Below are 27,880 nucleotides of genomic sequence, written 5' to 3'. Positions count from 1 at the left end.
TATTTTGTATTTATTTTAAAATAAAGAATTTGTTGTAGGGTCTATATCATATCGAACTTGAACGATAAAAACTGACTATTTTTCAAGTTGCACCTCATAGGTCATCCTTGTAAAATATTAGCTAAATTGGAAATAGGTGAGTAATCTAATTGTATTCAAAGAAGTTGGCGAATATTTTGTTCTAAGAAAATATTAAAATAGTTGAAATAAATATGGTAAAATACTAAAAATATATATGATAATATTTGGGAATTTCTTGTATATACATTAATCTCCAAAGTGGAGTATACATAGGAGTTACAATTGGTATTACATATGCACTTCATCAATGTGAGACAACAGACTACTATTTAACTAATATATAAATATATTACTCGCAACACTCTCCCTTAAGTTGGAGTAAAGATGTCACGCATGTCTAACTTGTCAAGCGCGTTGGAAAACACACTATTAGACACATCCTTAGTAAGCACATCAACAAGTTGATCTTGAGATCCCACAAATAGAAAATTAATAATTCCAGCATCCAATTTTTCCTTGATGAAATGTCAATCAATCTCCACATGTTTTGTTCGATCATGTTGGACTGGATTATGAGCAATATTAATAGCAGCCTTGTTATTACAATGGAGTTTCATAGCACCCTTTGGTTTAAATCCAAGATCTCTCAACAATTTTTTCAACCACAACAACTCACATACACCATGAGACATACCACAAAACTCAGCTTCAACACTTGACCTAGCCACCACTTTTTGTTTCTTGCTTCTCCAAGTAACTAGATTACGACCCACAAAAGTAAAGTATCCAAATGTAGATCACCGATCAGTGAGCCCAATCTGTATCTGTATACCCTTCTACATTCAAATGACCATCTTGGAGAAAACTAAGCCTCTGTTAGGAGTCAAGTACCTCAAAATACAGATTACTGCACCCATATGAGCTTCACTAGGTAAGCGCATAAACTGACTTACCACACTAACTGCATAAGCAATGTCGGGGCAAGTGTGAGACAAATAAATTAATCTTCCCACAAGCCTTTGATACCGTTCCTTATGAGTATGAACTTGATCTAGAAATAAGCCCAGACAATGATTCTGCTTAATTGGAGTATCAACAGGTTTGCAATCTAACATACTTGTTTCAGCTAATAAATTAAGAACATACTTCCGTTGAGATAGCAAAAATACCATGCTTGGATCATGCAACCTCAATTCCAAAAAAAATACTTTAATTCACCCAATTTTTTCATCTCAAATTCAATAGCTAGGTACTTTTGAATTCGTTGTACCTCCTCTTGATCATCACCAGTCACTATCATGTTATCAACATAAATAATCAATGCAGTTAGTTTACTATTTCGTCGCTTTAGAAACAAAGTATGATCTGAATGACTCTGAAAATACCTAAACTTCTTCATTGAACTTGTAAACCTCCTAAACTATGCTCTAGGAGATTGTTTCAAACCATACAAAGCCTTTTTTAATCTGCACACAACACCTTTTTCAGGATATGTACCTATACCAGGTGGGAGATCCATATAAACTTCATCCTTAAGATCACCATGAAGGAAAGCATTCTTAACATCAAATTGTAATAAGGGCCAGTCCTGGTTTGCTGCTAAGGACAGAAGAACACATATAGTGTTAAGTTTGGTAATAGGAGCAAAAGTCTCCTAATAGTCCACATCATAGGTTTGAGCATAACCCTTAGCAACTAATCTGGCTTTGTACCGGTCAATAGAAACATCTGCTTTTTGCTTAATCGTGAACACCCATCCATATCTAACAGTTTTCTTCCTATTTGGCAACGAAACCAAATCCCAAATGGAATTCTTTTCCAAAGCTTCCATCTTAACATTTATGGCATTAACCCATTTAGGGTCAGACAAAGCATTCTGCAATCTTGTTGGAACTGATACACTAGATAGCTGACATATGTAAGGTGCACATGGTTTGAAAAAACGATAAGTAGATACATAGTTGTTGATAGGATACTTGGTTTTGGCATGCATATCAAGCTCATATTGTACTTTAGGTTTTCCACAATTAACTCGTGGAGGCAACTGACAAGTAGAAAAATCATCAGAATTTACCTCATGTGTGTTTCGATCTTGTATCAAACCATTAGAAGAATCATCAACAAGTAACTTGTTAGTCATACTAGCAGCAAGCAACTAGTCATCAAAAGGTAATTCGTCAGACATACCAATAACAGGCGACTCGTTGGGCATATCCGACAAGTCGTCAATAGAAATAGTCTCGGGAATGATAGTTGACCGATCGCCATCTATAACCGACTGGTCAATATCACGTAGCATAACAGGTTCTATCCCTAACTCTGCCTGTAACACATCATCCATATGATTTCTTCAAATCTGCACTTCACTCCCTATTTCCCCTTGAAGTGGGGAGTCATAAGAGGGCTTCACAAAATACGGAACTTCCTCATGGAAGGCGACACCCATGGTAATATAAGTTTTATGAGTCAGAGGATGATAACACTTATGGCCTTTTTTATTGTTAGCATATCCAATAAATACACATCGAAAAACACATGCATCAAGTTTACTCCGCTGATGAAAGTAGACATGCAATATGCCACACACCCAAACACCTTCGGAGGAAGTTTGGATATAGCAACAGGAGAAACATATTTTTGTAGCACATCAAACGGTGTCTGAAAATCAAGAACCCTACTTGGAACACGATTTATCAAGTACACAACAGCCAAAATAGCATGACCCCACAAATGATTAGGAACATATTTATCCAACATCAAGGAGTGAGCAACCTCCATTATTTGACTATTCTTCTATTCGGACACACCATTTTGTTTGAGTGTAAGCAGAGTAGTCGTCTAGTGAATAATACCGTAATCACGAAAAAAGCATGTCAAAGTGTGATTCACATATTCTCCTCCGTTGTCAGACCTGAAGACCTTAACTTTGGTCTAAAACTGAGTAGACACCATTGCACAAAATTCTTGAAGAAGTAAAGGGATATCACTCTTATTCTTCATCAAGAACACCCAAATTAATCGAGTACAAGTAGCAAACCAATGAAATCCATTAGAAGTAATCTTCACGGGACCCCACACATCATAATGTATCAAATCAAATGGCAAAGTAGCCTTAGAATCACTTATGGGAAAGGCAGCACGATGACTCTTAGCCATGACACATGTTTCACACTTGAACTCTGAATCACTACAAGTGCGATACAAAGAAGGAAATAGATGCTTCGTATAACTGAATGATGGATGTCCCAAACATTGATGCCATAACCAAATTTGATGTTTGTCATCTACTTTAGCACTTAGAACTTGATGATTATTTGAACATGAAGCAACAATATCCTCCATAGTCAAGATGTACAAACCCCTAATTCTTTTACCATAACCAATTACCTTCTGAGTTTGAATGTCTTGAAAATAACAATACGTGGGGTAGAATTAAGTAGAAAAATATAAGGTATCAAGTAGTTTTCCCACCAACAAAAGATTGCACTTAACATTGGGAACAAGTAAAGCATGGACTAGTGATAAGGTCGGAATGAGAGAGATAATGCCTTCACCCTTTACAGGGGAAGATGCTCCATTTGTAATAGTAATATACGAATCACGAACATAGTCACATAACTCATCAAACACTCAAGGGTCACCAGTCACATGATCAATAGCCCCAGTATCAAATATCCATATATTTGTATTGAGCCATTTAGCTAAAACATGAACAATAAAGGCACAAAAGATACGAAGCGGAATTAAGACAATTTACCAAAATACTGTAGCAGAATCACTGTTCTGGTACCACAGCAATGCATTGTTCACGACACTATAGCACGGTACTATTCTCGGCACTATTCAATTTTTTTTTTTTGTCACAATACTAAGAAAAGTGGGCACAAAATTAAAGCACACAGGTCACCAAGAGCGAACTGCTCTGATGCCAAGTTGAATTAAATATGGTAAAATACTAAAAATATATATGACAATATTTAGGAATTTCTTGTATATACATTAATCTTTAAAGTGGAGTATATATAGGAGTTACAATTGGAATTACATATGCACTTCATCAATGTGGGACAACAGATTTACACTTTAACTACTATATAAATATGTAACTTGCAACAAAAATTTCATGGTGATAATTAAATAGACAAACGATTTCGGATTAAATTGAATTTTTATAAGGATGATATATGAATCGAGACTTAAAAATAGATGGTTCAGATTGTTGAAGTTCAATGTGGAGCAGGTCTCACAATTAATCCCTTTTTTTTTTGAAAAAAAAATAGAGATCCCTTCCCTTAAGGGGCTTGTGTGTGTGTGTATATATATATATATTTTTTTTTTTTTCATTAGAAAGAATTTTACTGTTTTTTTTTTCTTTTCCCTAACCCAAATGGAACTATAATTTTACTCTTTCAAATCTCGTTAAAATTTAAAAATCAAATGCTAGTATTTTCTCGATACAACCTCACTCACTTTATCTCGCTGTACGTTTTCACAAAAACTGTTGCTTTTCTCTCTTGGTCTTCACATGGTGAGCGTTTTGATATGGATGGAAATACTTATTTCTAGAGTTGAGAATCTTGACAGCAATTTTATGGAAAGAAATCAATCGGGCAATGGAAGTGTTGAAATATCTAAGAAAATTGGATGTTTTTTTTCCCCAAATGCATGGGTTGCTTATAGAATTTTGTTAACCATGCAAGTTTCAGTTGCCTCTGCAAAAAGAAGTTTTTCAAAATTAAAGTTGATGAAATCTTATCTTCGATCAACTATGTCACAAGAAAGATTGAACGGGTCAGCTATTTTATCAATTGAAAAAGAATTGGTTGAAAATTAGATTATGTAGACTAATTAATTACTAGTACATTTGTGTCTGAAACGTGAGACATGTAATATTTAAGTAATGTTAGTATGTCTTTCTTCTTTTAATTTTAATTTTTAGTGATCTTTGACATCGAAATAGACTTTTTCATGTATTTAGTTAATTCTTTTTTTATACATATTAATGTACACAAAGGTCAGATAACTCTATGGCTCCACTTTGAAGGCTCATCTAGGGCCCCCAAATTCTCAGGGCCAGCCCTATTGTGATGGTGACGTTGGTGGGTGGTGGCGGCAACGACAAAAATGGTGTGTGGTTGTAACATCCCGTCCCGGGATTTATTAAAACGTACGTATGAATTTACGATTTTACCCCTAGATCGTTTTTGTCACGTTATTAGTTGTTGGTGTGGTGTGGAATGTATTGGATCACACCCACACACACACACACACACTCACTTTCCGGGATTCCCTCCCTCTTTTCCTCACTTTCTGTCACTCTGTCTCTCAGCCTCTCTCTCTTTTTCTCAGTCTTCTCTCTCTCTCTCTCTCTTCCTCCCCGAGCCATTTTCTTCTTCTTCTTCATACAAACACACGGACCATATATACAACCCAACTCAAACCTTCACCAATCAAGAAACTAAGACCACCATCGTGTTCGTGGAGCTGAGAGGAGTTCAAAGGTGCCATTTTCAGGTAAGGAAAACACCATTTTCACGTCGATATCACGAGGTCCGATTTGAACACTGTTCATGCAAACCTAAACTAGCTTGTTTTTGGAATTTCTAAGCTTGTAGTTGTGCTTGTGAGGTCCCAAGGAGCCTCGGAGTAGTTCGTTGGGTGAATTTGGACGTCGGGAAGGCTAGGTTCGAAGTTGGCCGAACTTTGAAGTCGTGGACAGGTATGATCTAGCAACTTTTAGGCCTTAAAACTAGTCTAACGTGATTCTACTAGTCCTAAGCTTCATTTTGGTATAAAGAACGTGAAAAATGGTTGAAAAACGAAGGAGAAAACAAAGTTAGAATTTTACCCAGTTTTCCGGCGCCGTCGCCGGCGCCGGCGTCTCGCCGGAGAAGAAAGGAGAATATTCCGTTAAGTCTAACGGAATATTCCTAACGGCAGTGACAGAATCCGGTTAGATTTGACGGAATATTCCGTCAGTTAACGGAATATTCCTGACGGCGTCAACTGACGCCGTCAGTGTGCAGTGCACGTGGGCCACGCGTGGGGGTGCGTAGGTCCGTGGCTGTTCAGGCGCGTGGGGGCGCGTGCGTGGTCCAAAAATTTTTCTAAAAATATGGGTGTGATCCTGAGGTTGTGTAGATCACGTTGGTATATTCATTTGTCCAATTTGAGCAATGTATGAGAAGTTATTACGAGAAGTTGCTTAGGTGCTTTTAAATTAATGTTTTCGTAACTTTGTCGCGTATAGGTGATTCGTTCTCCGAGGACGAGCGTTCACACTCGAGGCAGGGGGGCTACGACCCTTCTAATTATCAGTGAGTGGGCTTTTGTTTTCCGTATATACCTATATACATATTAATTCCCAGAAATTAAATAGAAAAGGTTATTGTTTTATGCCATGCATTATATGAATGTTGTTTACGCATCATTGCATGTATTATTGGTGACATACATACATATATACATGTGTATTTGGTGATGTGGATGCACAGGTAAGTGCCAGGTAAGCGGTATTCAGGTGGTTATACATTCCTGTTTATTATGCAATAGTAGTTGAAATGCTTAGAGAGCTCATAATCTGCACCCCCGGTGTTAGTGCTCCCGTCCAGGGCCAGGGCACAGCCTTCACGTGTATGTTCACCAGCACCGCATGCTCGTCTTGGATCCAAGTTAGGTGCAAGCCTGTCGTAGAGATCACATTAGGTGGTTCCGACTTGTAGGTGACCCGCGATTTATCGCCAGCTTCACGTGATCGTAGCACTAGAGCATACATATATATATTACACCCAGCTTGTCGTGCAGACCACGTTAGGTGGTTCCGACTCGTGTGCAGATTCAGTGATTGAGTTGAGCGTGGAGCTCTAGGTGCAGCGGTACATGTCACGTTAGGTGACTCCCGGCTGCCAGATTATATATTGTGATGTGATTTACGCTTGAGCATTTACATTTATTATGAGATTCTATTGTGGCATATTCTCAAGCATGAATGGCATATTGTGAGCATGAATGGCATATGTGGAACATGATTGACATATCTATACATACGAATATATGTTCACTTTCTGGGAAGTATACAGGTTTTACGGCGAGGGGTTAGAATGTGTTTTGCTAAAGAGTTTTCAAAGAACTTTGTTTTTGCCCACTCACGCTTTTGTTTTTGCGCCCCTCCAGGTTCTAGTGGTCTAGAAGGTTCGGTGGTTTTCCCCAGAGGGCGTCCCGGCAATTTCTGACAGACACTCACCATTGTAGGGTCACCTTCGGGTGTACATATGTCGTATCTTTTCCTTTTGGACTGTTGTAGACTTGCTCTGAATTGTGTCTCACATACACTAGTACTTTGTATGTTATTAGGTTTTTAACTATTCGTACTTTTATATTACCTTCTTAATTAGCTTCCGCACGCGCACATGGTTACGTCACCTTCGTGTGACGGCCAGCACGCCCTGATCTCGGTCGGGGTGTGTCAGCTTGGTATCAGAGCCGGACTCGTGCTGGTGGTGTGCCGACGGGGACGTCGGGTTCCCTAAGGGGGGTGGATAGGCTTGGTAAACCTATCCCACATCGGCCACACGAGGGTCGAGTCCTGGCCTTATATATCCATTCGCAACCTTGTTGGTTACCAAGACGCGTTTTGTGGCGACGGCGCTGGCTTCGGCTGGAGGTACCGGTTCCACAGGAACAAAGCCGTGCGGTAGCCCTGCCTTCGGGCCAGGGAATGCCAAAGCGGACAATATCTTGGTAACGGCGGGTTCGGATGTGACAATAGACATAGGCTTGGTAAACCTATCCCACATCGGCCACACGAGGGTCGAGTCCTGGCCTTATATATCCATTCGCAACCTTGTTGGTTACCAAGACGCGTTTTGTGGCGACGGCGCTGGCTTCGGCTGGAGGTACCGGTTCCACAGGAACAAAGCCGTGCGGTAGCCCTGCCTTCGGGCCAGGGAATGCCAAAGCGGACAATATCTTGGTAATGGCGGGTTCGGATGTGTCAGCTTGGTATCAGAGCCTAGGTTTTGGCAGTCCTGTGTCTTTGTGAGTATTCTAATAGTTGGTGTCTTCTGTCAGAATCATGCCGCCTCGTCGGGAACCACGTCGCTCAGATGAGTCTAGTTTCCCTGATCTTACTCAGTTGGGGGAAGTGATTGCCACAGCCCTTCAAACAGTGATGCGCCCTCCCCAGAGGACTCATCTGGAGACTATGTATAACCTGAAGTTGGATAAGTTTAAAGGTAATGAGGGTCACGAAGGCGCAGAACGTTGGTTAGAACACATAGAGAAGACTTTTCGTGTGTTACATAACCAGGGGAACCTTCCTATGGATAGGTGGGTTGAGACAACCTCTTGGTTTCTGGAGATGGAGTCTGCAGCTTGGTGGGAACAAGAACTTCGGAGGTTGACTCCAGCTCAGAGGACCGATTGGAATGTTTTCAAAGACGTGTTTCAAAGGAGATTTGTACCCCCTGAGTATATCGACCGTAAGAAACAGGAATTCACTGAGTTAAAACAGCGAAAAATGACGGCTAACGAGTATTATCGTAAGTTCACCGATTTATCTCGTTACTATCCTGATGTCGCTGGTAATCCGGCGGAGATGCTTCGTCGTTTTCGCTTGGGCACTAGGAAGAGATGGCGTTCTATGGCCACTACTACTCACTGTGAGTCCTACCAGGAGTTTTATGAGATACTGTTGAGGGTAGAGGACTCAGAGAATATGTCTAGTGACAGTGACGAAAAGAAAGATGACAGAGGGAAAAGTCAAGTGTCGCTTGGGCCTCGCCAAACTCAGAACTTTAAAAGGGGTGGTGCCAGTTCGAGTTCGTCTAGCGGTGGTTTCAGTGCCTCTGGACAAGGACGTGGAGGTAGGTTTTATGGAAGTGCTCGAGGCCAGAGACAAGGTGATGGTGGCCGAAACCGACCCCCATTTTGCCGTAGGTGTAATAACCGACACTTCGGCGAGTGCAGGCAGATCAGCGGTGCTTGTTTCACGTGTGGACGGACGGGACATAGAGCGGTGGATTGTCCCCAGGGTCAGCAGCAGAAGCCGCAACAGACCTTTCCGCCGCCACCTGCACCGATTCGGCAAATCCAGGGTCCGAGTACTTATGGGCAAGCAGGTAGAGGTGGTGCCTATCACTATCAGGATGATGTTGTTCCCTATGCTCCGGGACCGTATCAGTACCCCCAGGACCCGTATTCACAAGGTGGTTATCCCTCGTATCCCAGCAATTACATGCCGTATCCTCCAGCTCCAACGGGTGGTTCTCAGTGGTACCAAGGAGGACAGTATCAGCAGAATGAGAATGCTACTAGTAGTGCAGGGTCTTCGAGACAGATGGGTCAGCCCAGTCAAGGGCGTGGAGCTCAAGGTCGCGGTGTTCAAGCGAGCAGAGGTCGTGGCGGACGACAGCAGGGCCAAGGGCGTATTCACAATATTTCCCTGCAGGATGCTCAGAACAACCCGGACTTGATAATGGGTACGTTAAACATTCTTGGTTATTTTGCTAGAGTCTTAATTGATTGTGGAGCTACACATTCCGTTATTTCTCATACATTTGCTCAAGTAACGCAACCTCGCCCCACACCTCTAGGGTACGATTTAGAATTCGCTATGCCTAGAGGAGAGAGATGTGTTGTAGATTGTTTATACCCAGGATGTCCAGTGATAGTAGAGGGTGTTGTTATGCCCGCTGATCTTATCCCGTTAGATATTGTCGATTTTGATGTGATTTTGGGCAACGATTGGTTGCACTTCTATCGTGCCAACATTGATTGTTACGGGAAAGTAGTTACGTTTCACCGCCCTGGATTACCTGAGGTTACTTTTGTGGGTGAGCAGAGTGGAGTAAGACATGGTGTTATTTCGGCTTTGCGAGCGAAGAAGTTGTTGACTAAAGGTTGTCAGGGGTATCTAGCTCATGTTGTGCTAGAGGAGACCGTTCCTAGCAGAATTGAGGATGTGAGAGTGGTTAGACACTTCCCTGATGCTTTTCCTGAAGATTTACCTGGTTTACCCCCTGATCGAGATGTGGAGTTCAATGTTGAGTTGCTTCCAGGTACCAATCCTATTTCTTTAACTCCTTATCGTATGGCTCCTGCTGAGTTAAGGGAATTGAAAGTGCAATTACAGGAATTAGTGGATAAGGGATTCATTCAGCCTAGTACTTCACCTTGGGGCGCTCCAGTGTTGTTTTTGAAAAAGAAAGATGGGACTTTGAGGCTGTGTATCGACTACAGGCAATTGAATCGGGTGACGATTAAAAACCGTTATCCATTGCCTCGTATCGATGATTTGTTTGATCAGCTGAGAGGTGCTTGTGTATTTTCTAAGATAGACTTGAGGTCTGGGTACTATCAGCTGAAGATTAGTAGGGATGATGTTCCTAAGACGGCGTTCAGGACTCGTTACGGTCATTACGAGTTTTTGGTTATGCCGTTTGGGTTGACGAATGCACCAGCAGCTTTTATGGATTTAATGAACCGGGTATTTCAGCCTTACCTGGATAGATTTGTTATTGTCTTCATTGACGATATTCTGGTGTATTCTAAATCCAAAGCGGAGCATGTCCGACATCTTACTTTGGTGTTGAAAAGGTTGAGGGAACACCAATTGTATGCTAAGTTTAGCAAGTGCCAGTTCTGGTTAGATCAAGTCGCGTTTTTGGGGCACATCATTTCTGCTCAAGGTATTCTGGTTGATCCTCAGAAGGTTGCAGCTGTGGAGAGTTGGGAGCAACCACGAACCGTCACTGAAGTGAGAAGTTTCATTGGTTTGGCGGGATATTATCGGAGATTCGTTAAGGATTTTTCGGTAATTGCCTTGCCACTGACGAGGTTAACAAGGAAAGATGTTAAGTTTGAGTGGAATGATAAGTGTGAGCAAAGTTTCCAGCAGTTGAAGCATTGTCTCACTCATGCACCTGTTTTGACACTCCCGGACGATAGTGGTGATTTCGAGGTTTATAGCGATGCTTCCTTGAATGGTCTGGGATGTGTATTGATGCAACATGGTAGGGTGATTGCTTATGCTTCGCGGCAGTTGAAAACCCATGAGATGAATTACCCTACACATGATTTGGAGTTGGCTGCTATCATCTTTGCGTTGAAGTTGTGGAGACATTATCTTTACGGAGAGAAATGTAGGATCTTCACAGATCACAAGAGTCTTCAGTATCTCTTCACCCAGAAGGAACTTAATCTTCGTCAACGGAGGTGGTTAGAGTTGCTCAGCGATTACGATTGCACGATTGACTATCACCCTGGTCGTGCGAACGTAGTAGCCGATGCACTTAGCAGGAAGTCACATGGCCGTATCAATGCGTTGTACGCTAGTCGTATTCCTCTTTTGGTGGACTTACGTGCTACGGGAGTAAGGTTAGAAGCAGAAGATCGAGAAGTGGCATTACTTGCTAATTTTCAAGTTAGGCCAATCTTAGTTGATCGGGTGCTTGAAGCTCAGGTAGCTGATGAACAGATTCAAGAACTAATCCGAGCTCGAGATCAAGGAAAGAGGCGAGATCTCAGAGTTCGTGATTCTGATGGCATGTTGATGTTAGAGGGTAGAATGTTCGTGCCTAGTAATGTGGAGTTGAAGAAGGAAATTCTCGATGAAGCACATATCTCGGCTTATGCCATGCACCCAGGGGCAACTAAAATGTATCATACTATTCGACCATTTTACTATTGGCCGGGTATAAAAAGGGAGATAGCTGAGTATGTGAGTAGTTGCGCTGTTTGTCAACAGGTTAAAGCAGAAAGAAAGAAGCCGTTTGGATTGTTACAGCCGCTTCCCGTTCCAGAGTGGAAGTGGGAAAATATCACTATGGATTTTGTGTACAAGTTGCCGCGTACACATAATGGTTTTGATGGCATTTGGGTGATCGTTGATCGACTCACTAAGTCGGCACATTTCATTCCAGTGAGAGAGAAGTACTCTTTGAGCCGGTTAGCGGAGTTGTTTATCTCAAAGGTTGTGAAGTACCATGGTGTCCCTGTAAGTATTGTCTCGGATCGTGATCCACGATTCACATCAAAGTTTTGGGTAGCCTTTCAGGAAGCTTTGGGTACGAGACTACTTTACAGTACGGCATATCATCCACAAACGGACGGACAGTCTGAGAGAACTATTCAGACCTTGGAAGATATGCTGCGAGCATCGGTGTTACAGTTCAGTGATGCTTGGCACCAGCGATTAGATTTGATGGAATTTGCTTACAACAACAGTTTCCATTCGAGCATTGGCATGGCGCCATTTGAGGCTTTGTATGGTAGATCTTGTCGCACTCCGTTATGTTAGTCAGAAGTTGGCGAAAGAGTCTTGGTAGGTCCGGAGATTATCGAGGAGACTACTCAAAATGTTCAGGTAATTAGGTCTAACCTGAAAGCAGCTCAGGACAGGCAGAAAAGTTTAGCAGATCGGCATGTTACGGACAGAACGTATGAGGTCGGAGATTGGGTATTTCTGAAGCTTTCACCATGGAGAGGTGTTGTGCGATTTGGAAAGAAGGGAAAGTTGAGTCCCAGGTACATCGGACCGTACTTAGTCACAGAAAGAGTTGGTGAGGTAGCTTACAGGTTGGAGTTGCCTCCGGAGTTGGCTAAAGTGCATAACGTTTTTCACGTGTCTATGCTCCGACATTATGTTGCCGATCCGTTGCATGTGATACCTCCTCAACCGTTAGAGATAAATCCAGATTTGACGTATGACGAGGAACCGTTAACGATCTTAGATTGGAAAGAGAAGGTTCTGAGGAACAAAACGGTGAATTTGGTGAAAGTTTTGTGGAGGAATCACTCGGTTGAAGAAGCGACTTGGGAGACAGAAGAACGAATGAGGGAATTGTATCCTAGATTGTTTTTCGACCACTAGGGGTTAAATGAGGTTGTTTTGAATTTCGGGACGAAATTCTATTAAGGAGGGTAGGTTGTAACATCCCGTCCCGGGATTTATTAAAACGTACGTATGAATTTACGATTTTACCCCTAGATCGTTTTTGTCACGTTATTAGTTGTTGGTGTGGTGTGGAATGTATTGGATCACACCCACACACACACACACACACTCACTTTCCGGGATTCCCTCCCTCTTTTCCTCACTTTCTGTCACTCTGTCTCTCAGTCTCTCTCTCTTTTTCTCAGTCTTCTCTCTCTCTCTCTCTCTTCCTCCCCGAGCCATTTTCTTCTTCTTCTTCATACAAACACACGGACCATATATACAACCCAACTCAAACCTTCACCAATCAAGAAACTAAGACCACCATCGTGTTCGTGGAGCTGAGAGGAGTTCAAAGGTGCCATTTTCAGGTAAGGAAAACACCATTTTCACGTCGATATCACGAGGTCCGATTTGAACACTGTTCATGCAAACCTAAACTAGCTTGTTTTTGGAATTTCTAAGCTTGTAGTTGTGCTTGTGAGGTCCCAAGGAGCCTCGGAGTAGTTCGTTGGGTGAATTTGGACGTCGGGAAGGCTAGGTTCGAAGTTGGCCGAACTTTGAAGTCGTGGACAGGTATGATCTAGCAACTTTTAGGCCTTAAAACTAGTCTAACGTGATTCTACTAGTCCTAAGCTTCATTTTGGTATAAAGAACGTGAAAAATGGTTGAAAAACGAAGGAGAAAACAAAGTTAGAATTTTACCCAGTTTTCCGGCGCCGTCGCCGGCGCCGGCGTCTCGCCGGAGAAGAAAGGAGAATATTCCGTTAAGTCTAACGGAATATTCCTAACGGCAGTGACAGAATCCGGTTAGATTTGACGGAATATTCCGTCAGTTAACGGAATATTCCTGACGGCGTCAACTGACGCCGTCAGTGTGCAGTGCACGTGGGCCGCGCGTGGGGGCGCGTAGGTCCGTGGCTGTTCAGGCGCGTGGGGGCGCGTGCGTGGTCCAAAAATTTTTCTAAAAATATGGGTGTGATCCTGAGGTTGTGTAGATCACGTTGGTATATTCATTTGTCCAATTTGAGCAATGTATGAGAAGTTATTACGAGAAGTTGCTTAGGTGCTTTTAAATTAATGTTTTCGTAACTTTGTCGCGTATAGGTGATTCGTTCTCCGAGGACGAGCGTTCACACTCGAGGCAGGGGGGCTACGACCCTTCTAATTATCAGTGAGTGGGCTTTTGTTTTCCGTATATACCTATATACATATTAATTCCCAGAAATTAAATAGAAAAGGTTATTGTTTTATGCCATGCATTATATGAATGTTGTTTACGCATCATTGCATGTATTATTGGTGACATACATACATATATACATGTGTATTTGGTGCTGTGGATGCACAGGTAAGTGCCAGGTAAGCGGTATTCAGGTGGTTATACATTCCTGTTTATTATGCAATAGTAGTTGAAATGCTTAGAGAGCTCATAATCTGCACCCCCGGTGTTAGTGCTCCCGTCCAGGGCCAGGGCACAGCCTTCACGTGTATGTTCACCAGCACCGCATGCTCGTCTTGGATCCAAGTTAGGTGCAAGCCTGTCGTAGAGATCACATTAGGTGGTTCCGACTTGTAGGTGACCCGCGATTTATCGCCAGCTTCACGTGATCGTAGCACTAGAGCATACATATATATATTACACCCAGCTTGTCGTGCAGACCACGTTAGGTGGTTCCGACTCGTGTGCAGATTCAGTGATTGAGTTGAGCGTGGAGCTCTAGGTGCAGCGGTACATGTCACGTTAGGTGACTCCCGGCTGCCAGATTATATATTGTGATGTGATTTACGCTTGAGCATTTACATTTATTATGAGATTCTATTGTGGCATATTCTCAAGCATGAATGGCATATTGTGAGCATGAATGGCATATGTGGAACATGATTGACATATCTATACATACGAATATATGTTCACTTTCTGGGAAGTATACAGGTTTTACGGCGAGGGGTTAGAATGTGTTTTGCTAAAGAGTTTTCAAAGAACTTTGTTTTTGCCCACTCACGCTTTTGTTTTTACGCCCCTCCAGGTTCTAGTGGTCTAGAAGGTTCGGTGGTTTTCCCCAGAGGGCGTCCCGGCAATTTCTGACAGACACTCACCATTGTAGGGTCACCTTCGGGTGTACATATGTCGTATCTTTTCCTTTTGGACTGTTGTAGACTTGCTCTGAATTGTGTCTCACATACACTAGTACTTTGTATGTTATTAGGTTTTTAACTATTCGTACTTTTATATTACCTTCTTAATTAGCTTCCGCACGCGCACATGGTTACGTCACCTTCGTGTGACGGCCAGCACGCCCTGATCTCGGTCGGGGTGTGTCAGTGGTGGCTACTCATAGTTGAGTTTTTTGTTTTTTTGTTTTTTTTTAACTCTCACTTACGGAAATTTGGAAACAAAAATAATTTACATTGTATTTAAACTTGGGAATGGATATGCCAAATTTCAAATATTTTTTTTTTTCCACACATATAATCTAAATTTCTATATTTATGAATTCAAAAAGAAAATTAACGCATATCAATTTATAAATTCCGAGATAGCTGAGTAGCTCAATGTAAGTTTGTTTGACTGTTGCCTTTTTCTTTCGTGTATAAATATTGAAATTTTTTAAATGTATTTTCTTAATTATTACAGGTTACTGGAGAATGCTCTTCTCCAGGAGATTGCTTCGTAGATTCCCCTAGACACCTGTATAGAAGAGGTGACTCTGACCGAGGATGCAAGACTTCTGATCATGATTGAGACACTAGACTAGACCCTTGGTTGTAGGCCTAATAGGATTTATCGGGGAATGGAGAATGTGCGAGTCCGTGACACTGGCTTCATCTTTCCAGAGACAGCTCGGGACAAGTTGCCACGTGGATGGCGAAAGTTCAGGACCTGAAGCAGCAACTTGCAGTCTGGGGCAACTAGATGAGCCACATCTTACACACTGTCCAGTTTTTAGGCATTAAATTTTCGAGTTCCCAGCCACCTCAGCCACCGAGTTCCCAGTTGCTGTACCCAACAAATTCCCAATCGTCACCTCCATAGTCATTTTGTATTAGGATAGTATAATATATTTTTTTTTATACGTACATTTCTATATATAATATTAATAGCTTTTGTACATTGTTTATTATTATTATTATTTTGTATTTTAAATACTAAATCATTAAATTAATTAAAATATCCAATTTAATTAAAAATTAATTAATTAAATAAAATTAATAAAAAAAATGTACATATTTCGTAGCTTAAAAGTAAGCACGACGAAATTTTAATTCAAAAAAAATATCAAGAACTAAATGTGCGAGTAAAGATTTCATTGTGCTTTGGTTTACCCAACAATGTATCTAGTCGCTCAAGGTTTTTTGACATGAAGTTGGTATGCCGCCTAAACTTCAGCACCGTGAAGGCATTTGTCACCTTAAGCATGTTGTGACAAGGTGCTTCATCACCTCAATTTTAGTGTCACGAAGTATTTTTTTTTACGATAAGTTTCTTGCGACAAAGTTTTTTGTCGTGTTTCTAACCTAAATTTCATTGTGTAAACATTCATGTGTGATGAAGCTTTATTGTTCGTCCCGCAAACGTTTGCATCTCAAACTTTGCCCAAGTGTAGAGGGGCGGCAAAATGTTCGTTGCTCAAATTTTTGCATGATGAATTGTATTTCGTTCAATTAGTCAGGAACACTTTTCTGTAGTAGTATTGTATATCAATTACCGTACTATGGGGTACAAAAATGTGAACATTTCGTCGCCCAAGTTTTTCACGTCGAATTGTCTTTTGTAAGAGATACACTTTTCTGTAGTATGTGGTAAAAAATGTGGCGTACTCATGTTTTCTCCTGGCTGGGATGCACACGTGTGGACTTTGGTAGGACACTATTGTCGGTGGCAGATAAAAGCAAAAAATGTTGGTAAAGTCCGAAGGTTCCCAATCCCAAACCCCCCCCATCAAACACTTTCCTCACATAAAATCTGTTCAAAACCCGCGATCCGGTTTATTGGGTTTTGGCTCCAGTTCCCCTTGCATATTGCATATGTGATGAGCTCAGGAGCTAACTGGGCACAGCTATCAAATTGGACCATCCTATTCTCTTTCCCCTCAGCCAAACCACATCTGCTCCATCCATTACTACATAAACCCTAAGCCATGCATTGCTACCTACATCAAACTCACCACCTTATAGCTGTCTAGTTTCTACCCCCATTTACAAACAAAACCCATGGCTTCCTTCAAATCACTTATTTCATTATTAACGCTGCTGACTTCTCGTGCTATAAGCTCTTTAATATTTGCCTCTGCTGGTAACTTTAACCAGGAATTTGAGATTACATGGGGAGACGGTCGAGCTAAGATACTCAACAATGGCGAGCTTCTCACTCTTTCACTTGACAAAGTCTCTGGCTCTGCATTCGAATCCAAAAATGAGTATTTGTTCGGCAAGATTGACATGCAGATCAAGCTTGTCCCTGGAAACTCTGCTGGCACTGTCACAGCCTACTATGTATGTTTTCATCCATTTTCAAAACTCATTTCACTCTTCAAGTTTTCTAGTATTTGATAACAGATTCTTAGGCTTGTTCGCTAGGAACCCTAGGACAGTGTGTCCGCCTCTTGTTTGCACCAGGGTTCGAATTCCTTTCTGATCGATTCATTAACAATTTAACAATAATGTTGTTAACACTTGCAGTTATCATCAAAAGGATCAGCATGGGATGAGGTAGATTTTGAGTTCTTGGGTAACTTGACTGGAGACCCTTACATTCTGCACACCAATGTCTTTAGCCAAGGCAAAGGCAACAGAGAGCAACAATTCTACCTCTGGTTTGACCCAACGGCTGACTTTCACACCTATTCCATCCTCTGGAATCCACATTGCATAATGTAAATAACTCACTTGTCCAAATTTTCAATATTTATCTTTCCAAAAATTTTTGCTTTAATTAATTCTCTAACAATTTTTTCTTTCCTTTTTCTGTTACAGTTTCTCTGTGGATGGTACTCCAATTAGAGAGTTCAAGAACTTCGAATCAGTTGGTGTTCCTTTTCCAAAGCACCAACCAATGAGGATACACTCTAGCCTCTGGAATGCGGATGATTGGGCCACAAGGGGTGGACTTATCAAAACAGATTGGAGTAGAGCTCCTTTCACTGCTTCATACAGGAATTTCACTGCCGATAACGCTTGTGTTTGGCCATCAAATGGAGCATCTTCATGCAAATCTTCACCATCACAAAGTAATGCATGGCTATCAGAAGAGCTCGATTCAATTGGGAAGAAGAGGCTTAGCTGGGTCCAAAACAACTACATGATCTATAATTACTGCACTGACGGAAAGCGATTTCCCCAGGAATTCCCTGTTGAATGCAAATCTTAACTGATGTACTTTCATGTAGCAATTATTTTGATTTAATTTCTTTTATTGTTTTCTCTACGTATCATAACTATAATCAATTCTAGTTCTTTCGTAATTTAACATTTCAATATATACAGTCCCCTTCTGTTGTTTTAAAGACACCTTGTGGTGCGCATTTTGGTGCAACGGAAATGTTGCTTCTAACCTAAAGGTCATGGGGTCGAGTCTTGAAAACAGTTTCTTTGCAAAACAAGAGTAGAATCGTATAGATAAACGTTCCCCTAACTCTCGCAAATTGGAGAACCATGTTAGGTTGAGGTTGCCCTTTATTCATAAATCTTTTCAAAAAATTAAAAATATTTAAACTCCTCCGATTAAAATAAACGAAACAGAATATAATACAAGCCGGGCATTAATTATCACGTGTAATAGTATGGTTTCAATTTCCTGTTAGATTATATATCGTTAGGCTTAGGGATGCAACTTTCTACCGTAACATTCAAACCGACAAATTCAAATACATTAACGGAAAATTCCCAATATTAAAGGCAATCAAATTTCATCGGCTACAGAGGGAACTCCATTTGTATTAGAGCAGACCAGAAGGTCATAACTGTCTCCTGGGTTTCCCCAAGCACTTAGTGATGTAGGCACTGCAAGAAGAATGGTCCTTATATAAAATATCGATGTTGGTGGTTTTTTATCTATCAAAGTCATGTTTTGATCTATTTTAATTAGGTTGCATTGTAACTATAATATGTTAATAATTGTCTATCCTACCAATGTAAGGTAACCTCCTATTTAAAGGGCTCCATATGTAAGGTTAAGTACCCAATTAGTGAATTAAAGCTAAGAAGAGAGTGATTTTTCTCCTTCCTTAAATCAAGTATTAGACTTGGTCATGTTGAGTGAATCCACGATTGGTGACATTGAGCAAATCGGTTGCCCCTGGTTGAGTGATTCCTAGGTATCTATCCCATTCTTTCTATTTCCCTAGGTCATTTGCTTCTCTACTGCGTCAAGTGACACCGGAGCAAGTTTTCCGCTGTGATTGAAGATCATGGCTATGATTATCAATCCGTTTCAACACCACATCGTTGAAGAAAGTAGTTGCATCCAATGATGGATCCATAAAAAATATTTTGGGGGGGTCACAAATAAAAGTTTACAAACATTTCTTAGACATATAATAACCTTAAAAATTAAATTATAGTTCCATCATTCATAACTTATAGAACAAATAAACCATCATACTATCACTCAACTATTGATCTCTCATTCGGTTCTGCAATGGAGTCTTCACAATATTCGTAGCGGAAAAACCTCTCTCCACTGAAGCAATAGTAACTGGTAGAACCAAAGCCAATGTAATTAGCAAATACACATGATTATATACTCTATTCCTCCCAATGTCCACCATTTTTTTTGCAAGGCTACCAATTCTTTTCAATTGAGAAAATTCACTACTCGAACGCATATCAAGAATATAATGCCCAAGTTGATCTTCAAGTGCCAAGAGTTGACAAGTAGTAAATTCATTCAGATAAAATTGCACAAAACATATTAGCTTTTGTTCATCAAAAGGCAAGAATGAATCATCATGGCTCAAACTTGCCAAACAAAGAAGCAACTATGTATTTACCTCATCAAAACGACTATTTAATTCCACAAGTTGTTTATCAACGATAGCAATAAAGAGCTCCACATGATAATGATGGAAGTTTGTCATTCTTTGAGCTCCATGCTATTAACTCCCTTGAGTAACATATCCATCATCCATGCACTTATTTTTTTGGCTCTTGGTGTTTTATTTATTTATTATTTATTTATTTATTTATTTTTATTTATTTTTAATTAAACTAAGGGTCCAAAACTATGTGGTTTTGACAAAGTAATATTTATTAAAAAAAAATAATAAGAAGAGCCACTCTTACAGTTGGAGGGCATGTATGAAGCCAACTACAATCTTCAAAGGGGCACCATCCAAGTTATCCAGGGACATTCACCGAAGTTTGGGGGTCAGCACTCAAGTTATCTATGGACATTCACCCAAGTTCAGGGGGCTCATATGACCCCCTGCCCCTCAATGCATCCGCCTCTAGTTGCGTCGATTGGAATTCACCGCCAATTTACAACAAGTATGATAATGAAGACGACTATACTGTTGATGAGGCCCATCAAAGAGTTTATCCGTTACTAGGAGATAAGGCTTTGTGGATTGGCGTTATCCACATGATGTAAGTACAATGGTGGAAATGTTTTATGTACAATTTCATAAAGGTAAAAACTTTGCATGAGAATAATGATTGCGTTTGGGAATATTTCATTACTCACAATCTAGAGAGGAAACTTTTGAAGAAAAGAATCGGTGAAGATAATTTTGATTCCTTAATATCCTTCCATCCTTACTCAACTCAAGAAACATTTTAGATTTATGTTGTTAATTTCAATCAAGAAGAAGGAACTGGGGCCTACAACGGTTGGAAGAATTAGGGAAGTGGAATTTGGATCTTTTTTTCCTTGGAACACTTTGACCGCCTTGAACTTCATTTTGCTAGTGTGGTTGCTGTGGAAGAATTTGCAAGGTCATCCAAAAGATCGAGGAAAACGAAATGAAACTCAAGGACGAGTTTTTTTCAAGAAGCGAAGTATGATGTAGGCACTACAATAAGTATGGTTCCTATATTAAAAATGGATGTTGGTGGCTTCTCATCTATTAAAGCCATGCTTTGATCTATTTTAATTATGTTGCATTGTAACTAGAATATGTTATTAGCTATCTATTCTACCAATGTAAGATAACCTCCTATTTAAAGGGCTCAATATGTAAGGTTACGTAGTCAAATAGTGAATTAAAATCAAACTAAGAAGAGAGTGAGTTTTTCCTCTTAAAGCAAGTGTTAGACTTGATCGTGTTGAGCAAATCCACGATTAACGACGTCGAGTGAATTTGTTACCTTTGGTTAAGTGATTTTGTAAACACGAAAGTTCTTGATGACGAACAAGACAAGAACACGTGTACAAAATAATATTTTGTATTAAGGATTTTGGGGTTACAATCTCTTTGTAATTTGATCCTCTGATTTGATCTCCGTAAGGTGTTGACTTGTGGATGTGCAATTGATTCAAGGGTTGTCGAGGCTTGATCTTGGATGAATGGTTTGAAGTTTCTTCTAGGGGCATTGGAGCTTGATCTTGAAGGTTGATGGATGAGGGAATCTTCAAGGGCTTTTGGGCTTGATCTTGAAGAACGGTGATGAACGGATCTTCAAGGGCTTTTGGGCTTGATCTTGAAGAACTGTTGGATGTGTGGATTTGTTGATGTTGTTCATCCAAGGGCCGTTGGGGCTTGATCTTAGGATGAACATATGATGAACGATGAACACTTTCTTCAAGGGCCATCGGGGCTTGATCTTGAGTTGGTGGAAGTTCTTCAAGAGTCGTCAAGGCTTGATCTTGAAGGAGGATTTGACGAAGAACGAAGAGAGCTTTCTTGATCCTTTGGGATTTGCTTGAGAGCTTTAGAATTTCAAAGCTTCAAGGTTTTGGTGTGATATCAATTGGTCTCCTAAAATGAATGTCTTGCCTTCCTATTTATAGAATTCCAAAATTGATTTTTTGGATTTAAATAATCAGATGAAATAAATCATTTTTGCCAGGTATTGACACGTGTCCTATTTGATGACTTTTCTGATTTATTTCGATTTTTCGTTGAGTCACACGCTACGTGTAAAATTTATGTGACACGTGAGCGTTGGAATTTTAATTATTGGTCAACATTCATTTCATCGAAATTTCGATGCCTACAAATGCCCTCACTTCAAGGTGCGTTTCGTACATGTGCTTGTCAGGTGTAGGAGATGCGTTTTGAAGTCCCTTAATGTAGATGTTGATCCAAGGGCCGTCAAGGCTTGATCTTGAAATAGACTAGAAATTTCTTCAAGGGCCACGGAAGCTTGATCTTGAATTGGGCTAAAAGTTTTCTTCAAGTGTCGTTGAGGCTCATTCTTGAATTTTGTTTGAAATTTCTTCAAGGGCCGTCGATGCTTGATCTTGAATGAAATTGGACCATAAGGAGCTTTATGTGGTAGATCTTTGTGCTTGTTGACTTTCCACAGCTTTGATCTTGAACAGGGTTGGAGGATTTTCTGGTTTCCTCCAATCGTTCACTTTCCACAAGCTTATTCTTAAACTGGGCTAGGGGGTTTCTTTTGCCAGAGTGGCACCGAATGTCTGAATTTACTCCTTTTATCTGGAGCTGAACTTGATTCAAGGGTGGTGGACACTTGATCTTGAATCGGACTTGTGATTTCTTTAAGGGCCGTCGAGGCTTGTTCTTGAATGAAATTGGACCACGAGCGATCTCACATGGCAACGTCTTAATGAGCCGACTTAAAACAGGTCTGTCAAGTCTACAGTACTTTTCAACCCTAATATGAGATACTTTTGCTTTTTGAAGAAGTAGCGGATGAATCGACACGTGTTTTGTTGTGCTTGTCTCCACATGCTTCAATGTATCATTTTCGCTTGCCTTATTTGTTATCTAGGCAAATGTGGTATCTTCTGCTGCCTTGTCTATTTCCCCAGCAGAGAGATGCTAGGTAAGCAATTAGGGAAGGATTCCAGGTAGTCGGTTCCTGACTGGAAGTTTGACTTCAAGTTCCGACTGATTGCTCTCTTTCTCCTTGTCCTGCAGGTAAGAACAAAGACAAAGAAAAAGACAAGGAAAAAGCATGATATGAGATACTCTCTTGCTTTCAAAGAAGTGGTGGCAATTTGACATCGTTGCAAGGCAAGGCTTTGCTCTTCGGTGATGGTGCTAGCAAAAGATTGTTGAAGCTTTTCGAGCTATTTGATTAGAGCAACGATGCTGAGCTTGATTTGACTTAGACTCCTCCATCTGGATTATGCCATTCTGCAGGGAAGGGCGTCGTGGTATAGTGATCTGTTCCAGCTCATCATTGATCATTCTGCTTCCACCTCTTGTAGTATTTATCCCTGATGCAAGAGTGGAATACAACCTTTGCATTTAAATGGTCTTTCAGAACATTGATTCTCAGCGATGATGAGTACTCGAGAACAATGCAAGGTAAGCAACCAGGCAAAGGTTCCAGGCAATCAGTTCCAGATCGGAAGTTTGATTTCAGGTTCCGACTGATTGCTCTCTTTCTCCTTGTCCTGTAGGTAAGGGCAAGGGCAAAGGAAAAGATAGGGAAAAAGTATGATATGAGATACTTTTGTTTTCAACCCTGATGATATGTGATACTTTTGCTTTGGTGTAACTTGTTTGCAGAGGTATCCTTGGGGAGGAGGAAAACTGAGTATTTCGAGAGGCTTCGCTGGGAGTGCGCTCTCGGAGGTGAGGAAGAGTTAGGCATTTTTTGCAGGTTTGCTTTGCCATGAAAGATGAAGGTTGACATATATAGGGATTTCCCAATAGCAAGTGGTGGTACTGTTCCTTTACTATTGTCGGCAACCATTGGGTAATTGAAACAGTAAGATTTATGCATTTTCAACTTTGTCAGAAATCTTTGACAAAGTTGCCCGTAATGTCTGCAAAGTTGAGGTTGCGTGTGAAAGGTGCTAACAAGTTTTGATCCTGCAAATCTGGCTTTTGAAATTCAGAGAGTGATGACTCTTCGATCCTTGAATAAGCGGCCTGACTTTTGAGGTTTGGAGGGTGATACCTATTTGCTTTCTGAACAAACGCCTCTTTGATTTCTGAGCAAGCGTCTCTTCGATTTCTGAACAAATGCCTCTTTGATTTTTGAGCAAGCACCTCTTCGATTTCTGAATAAGCCCTATTGCCCCTTCCTTTTTTATAGAGGCAACAATTGTGTTTCAAAAGCATGTTTGAGAGTTGCTGCCTGTAGAAGCTACCCTCTTTGTATTTATGAGATTTTGATTTACCTGACCTCTTCTTCCTTCCTCATTTCTGCATATGGCTTGCCCATCTGATCGTCGTCTTGATTTGAATGTTGGGGAAGATGTCGACTTGCCTTCTCAAGACAACATATGGCATCCATCATTCGTATCCCTCAACGGTCTTCTTACAGTTAGGGACTCTGTGATGAAGAATGACATAACCGCTACAGTAGTTGCTAGAAATCTTCTCACCCCAAGGATAACAGGATCCTTTCCAAGCGGTCTGATGAACTGGCTATTCAAGACTCTTTGGCTTTCAGTGTTCAGTGTGCGAGCTCTGTATCGAACATGGGCCAACGCCTTCTTGCTCGAACTCGTCAAGTTGAGTCACTTATGGCTGAGGTGGCGAGTCTTAAGCAAGAGATTAGAGGGCTTAAGCATGAAAACAGAGAGTTGCACATGCTTACCAATAGTTACTCAATGAGCATGAAGAGAAAGCTTGACCAGCTTCAGGAATCCGAAAGTTGGATTTAGAATGACCATCAAATGTTTGTGGCTTTACTCCAGAGGCACCTATTGCCTTCGTCCTCTGGAGTTTTACCAAGTGTTGAGGCTCCCAACAATCAACCTCCGGCGCCTCTTCTTCTCGGAGTTCCGCCGAGTTATGAGGCTCCATCTGATCAATTAAGGCTCTTTTATTTTTTTTATTTTTTTTTAACTCATGTACATGTACATCCATATTTCTGTAAATGTTTTTTTTAGAGATATTAGTAAATGAGCTTTTATTTGACTCAAGGTATATACCTATCCAATCACGGCACCATTCTTTTTTTTTTATTTTATATGTTGCCGGTGCAACTGGCACCGTGTGAGTTTCAAACTCTACAAAATTACAACTTGTATATGACAAATATGTCCACACATGAATGATGGCCTTCATTACTTTCTTTACTTTTAATTCCACAACTTGTACACACACACACACGCATATAGGGCACTGCATGGCCACTGCATTTGCTCATTGCCTTGCATCTTCCAATTTGCTAATTTAAACAATTGGCAGCTAGTGCTGTCTTTGAAAGATGCTTCCCAACATCATCATTGCTACCTCTTTTTTTTATTCTTTACCTTCACATGGTGCCTGAAGCCTTTATAATTATATATATATATATATATATATATATATTTTTTTTTTCACTTGATGTCGTCCACCATGAAAGACTTGATAATTTTTTTTATTATTTTTTTTTACATGGTGCCGTCCACCATGAAAGACTTTATATTTTTTTTTTATGATTTTTTTTTACATGGTGCCGTCCACCATCATTCCCTTTTATTTTATTTTATTTTTTGCATGGTGATGTCCACCAAGATTCCACCATTTTTTTTTCTTTTATATGGTGATCTGCAAGGCTGAGGCTGCCAAACCGACGAAGAACCCGGGAACGCATTGAAAGTCTGCTTTGCTTGACTCGGTCACCACGGGCCTCAAATTGCTACAAAACTTCCATTGATGGCACATGCGGAAGATGGCTTGGAACTCATGGGACAACAGCTGCGTTGTCTTGCACCGTCTTGTCATCTTCCTCAGCTGATTATCTGAGGTCATAATGGTTGGAGCGCATAAATTGGTGGTGTAGAAAGAGTGGCTGCTAGTGCAGGTTCGAAGTATGAAAGCTGCAGCTATCCCCTGGAGGAAAAAGATTCGAACCATGCTCGTTCTTGCCGAAGTGGCGATGTGCAAAAGACTGCAGTGGGGTTTTGATGTGTAGTGCCTTTGGTCACAGTTTTCACTCGGTGGTGGTGTTGCCGTGTGGTGTTGTGCAAAGATTGCAGAGGGATTTTGCTGTGTAATGCCTTTTGGTCACAGTTTTCCCTTGGTAGTGACGTTGCCGTGCCTCTTGCCGCTGCTTGGAGATTGTTGCAATGCGTCACTTTTACCGTGTGGGATTATGCAAAAGACTGCAGCGAGTTTATGCTGTGTAGTGCCTTTTGGTCATAATTTTCCTCGGTGGTGACGTTACCGTGCCTCTTACCGCTGTTTGGAGCTTGTTGCAGTGCGTCACTTTTACCGTGTGGGGTTGTGCAAAAGACTGTAGCGAGTTTATGCTGTGTAGTGCCATTTGGTCACAACTTTCCTCGGTTTATGCTGTGTAGTGCCTTTTGGTCACAACTTTCCTCGGTAATGACGTTACCATGCCTCTTGCTACTGCTTGGAGCTTGTTGCATTGCGTCACTTTTACCGTGTGGGGTTGTGCAAAAGACTGCAGCGAGCTTATGCGGTGTAGTGCCTTTTGGTCACAACTTTCCTCGGTGGTGACGTTGCTGTGCCTCTTGCCGCTGTTTGCTGCACCGTCGTCGCTGCACTGTTCGCTGCACACCATTGCACTGTCCGTTGTCCTGCTGTTCATTTTTTTTGTAATAAGGCTTTGTAACCAAATCCTTCCTTTAAAGAATAAAGTATTCATATTTTGAATTTGCTCTTTTTTCTTTAAAGTGTTTGTGTTTTTGTTGATGATGTGATTGTACTTGAAGTTTTGAAGTTTCAAGTTGCCTACGTACCCTTGGTTGAGGAGGGATCAAGTCATGATGTAGTTTAAATGAGTGATGGTTGTTTTTTTTTTTTTTTTTTGTGATGGTTTTAAAGGTGATTTTGATGATGATTTTGCCGTACACAGTTTATGCTCTTGTGGGCTAGGAGCGTTGTACCGTGTGCAGTTTAGGCTCATGCAGGCAAGGAGTTTTGTGTGTTTGTTTTAGGGGTAGTAGCGCTTCAAGAATCTGTCATTGATGGTTCCGATCTTCAATCAGTCATTCGCCATGATTAAGTAGGCGCCATTGGTGTAGACCTCTTGTATTACGTATGGTCCATCCCACTTTGATGTGAACTTACTTTTTGTCTTATGAGTTGTGATGATAGGCCTATGCAATGCAAGAACAAGATCTCCCGTTTGGAAAGACCTTGGGCGGACCTTCTTGTTAAATGCCTTGGATAACCGTGCTTGGTAGCATTCCAAGTGTTGTTGAGCTTCGAACCTTCTTTCATCTAGCGCTTCCAGCTCTTGAAGGTGCAACTTTGCATTTTCTTCATCAGTCAAGCCTTCTTGTATAGCCATCTTTAGTGTGGGGATTTGACTTTTGAGGGTAGAACAGCTTCCACGCCATATACGAGAGAATAAGGCATAGCTTGGGTGGGAGTCCTACGTGTAGTCCTATATGCCCAAAGTGCTTCACTTATTCTTTCATGACAGTCTCTCTTTGTTCGGCCAATTACCTTCTTCAGGAGGTTGCACAACATTTTCTTGAATGTTTCCGTGAGACCGTTGGCCAGAGCATGACACATGGAAAACTTATGCTTCTTGAACTTGTATTTCTCACAGAGCTCATCCACGAGGTGGTTAGAGAATTGTTTTCCATTGTCAATGATAATGTAGCGAGGTACACCATATTAGTGGATGATATGTTCCTTGATGAAATGAACGACAGTTTCCTTCTTGACTTCCCTTAGAGGTATAGCTTCAGCCCACTTAGAGAAGTAGTCTATTACAGCTAGGATGTAAGCTTCTCCTGTAGATGACTTTGGCATAATTGGTCCTACGACGTCCAATCCCCATGCGTCGAACTGCCATGAAGCAGTTGTAGGGTGTAATGGTTCAGGTGGTTGATGTATGAAGTTGGCGTGGAATTGGCAGGCTTGGCACCTTTTGGCA

General features: G+C 41.0%; 1 protein-coding gene across 1 annotated transcript; it reads left to right on the top strand.

Moving 5' to 3' along the window:
* Positions 1 to 17,170: 17,170 nt before the first annotated feature.
* On the top strand, positions 17,171 to 18,326 carry LOC137737937 (probable xyloglucan endotransglucosylase/hydrolase protein 23). The gene is made up of 3 exons (XM_068477525.1): positions 17,171 to 17,452; positions 17,639 to 17,832; positions 17,933 to 18,326. The coding sequence occupies exons 1-3, from the start codon at positions 17,171 to 17,173 to the stop codon at positions 18,324 to 18,326; spliced, it is 870 nt and encodes a 289-aa protein (XP_068333626.1).
* Positions 18,327 to 27,880: the final 9,554 nt, after the last annotated feature.

The sequence above is a fragment of the Pyrus communis genome, chromosome 6 (assembly GCF_963583255.1).
Source record: "Pyrus communis chromosome 6, drPyrComm1.1, whole genome shotgun sequence".
In the NCBI taxonomy this organism is placed as follows: Eukaryota; Viridiplantae; Streptophyta; class Magnoliopsida; order Rosales; family Rosaceae; genus Pyrus; species Pyrus communis.
This window is presented reverse-complemented; position numbering and strand designations above follow the sequence as displayed.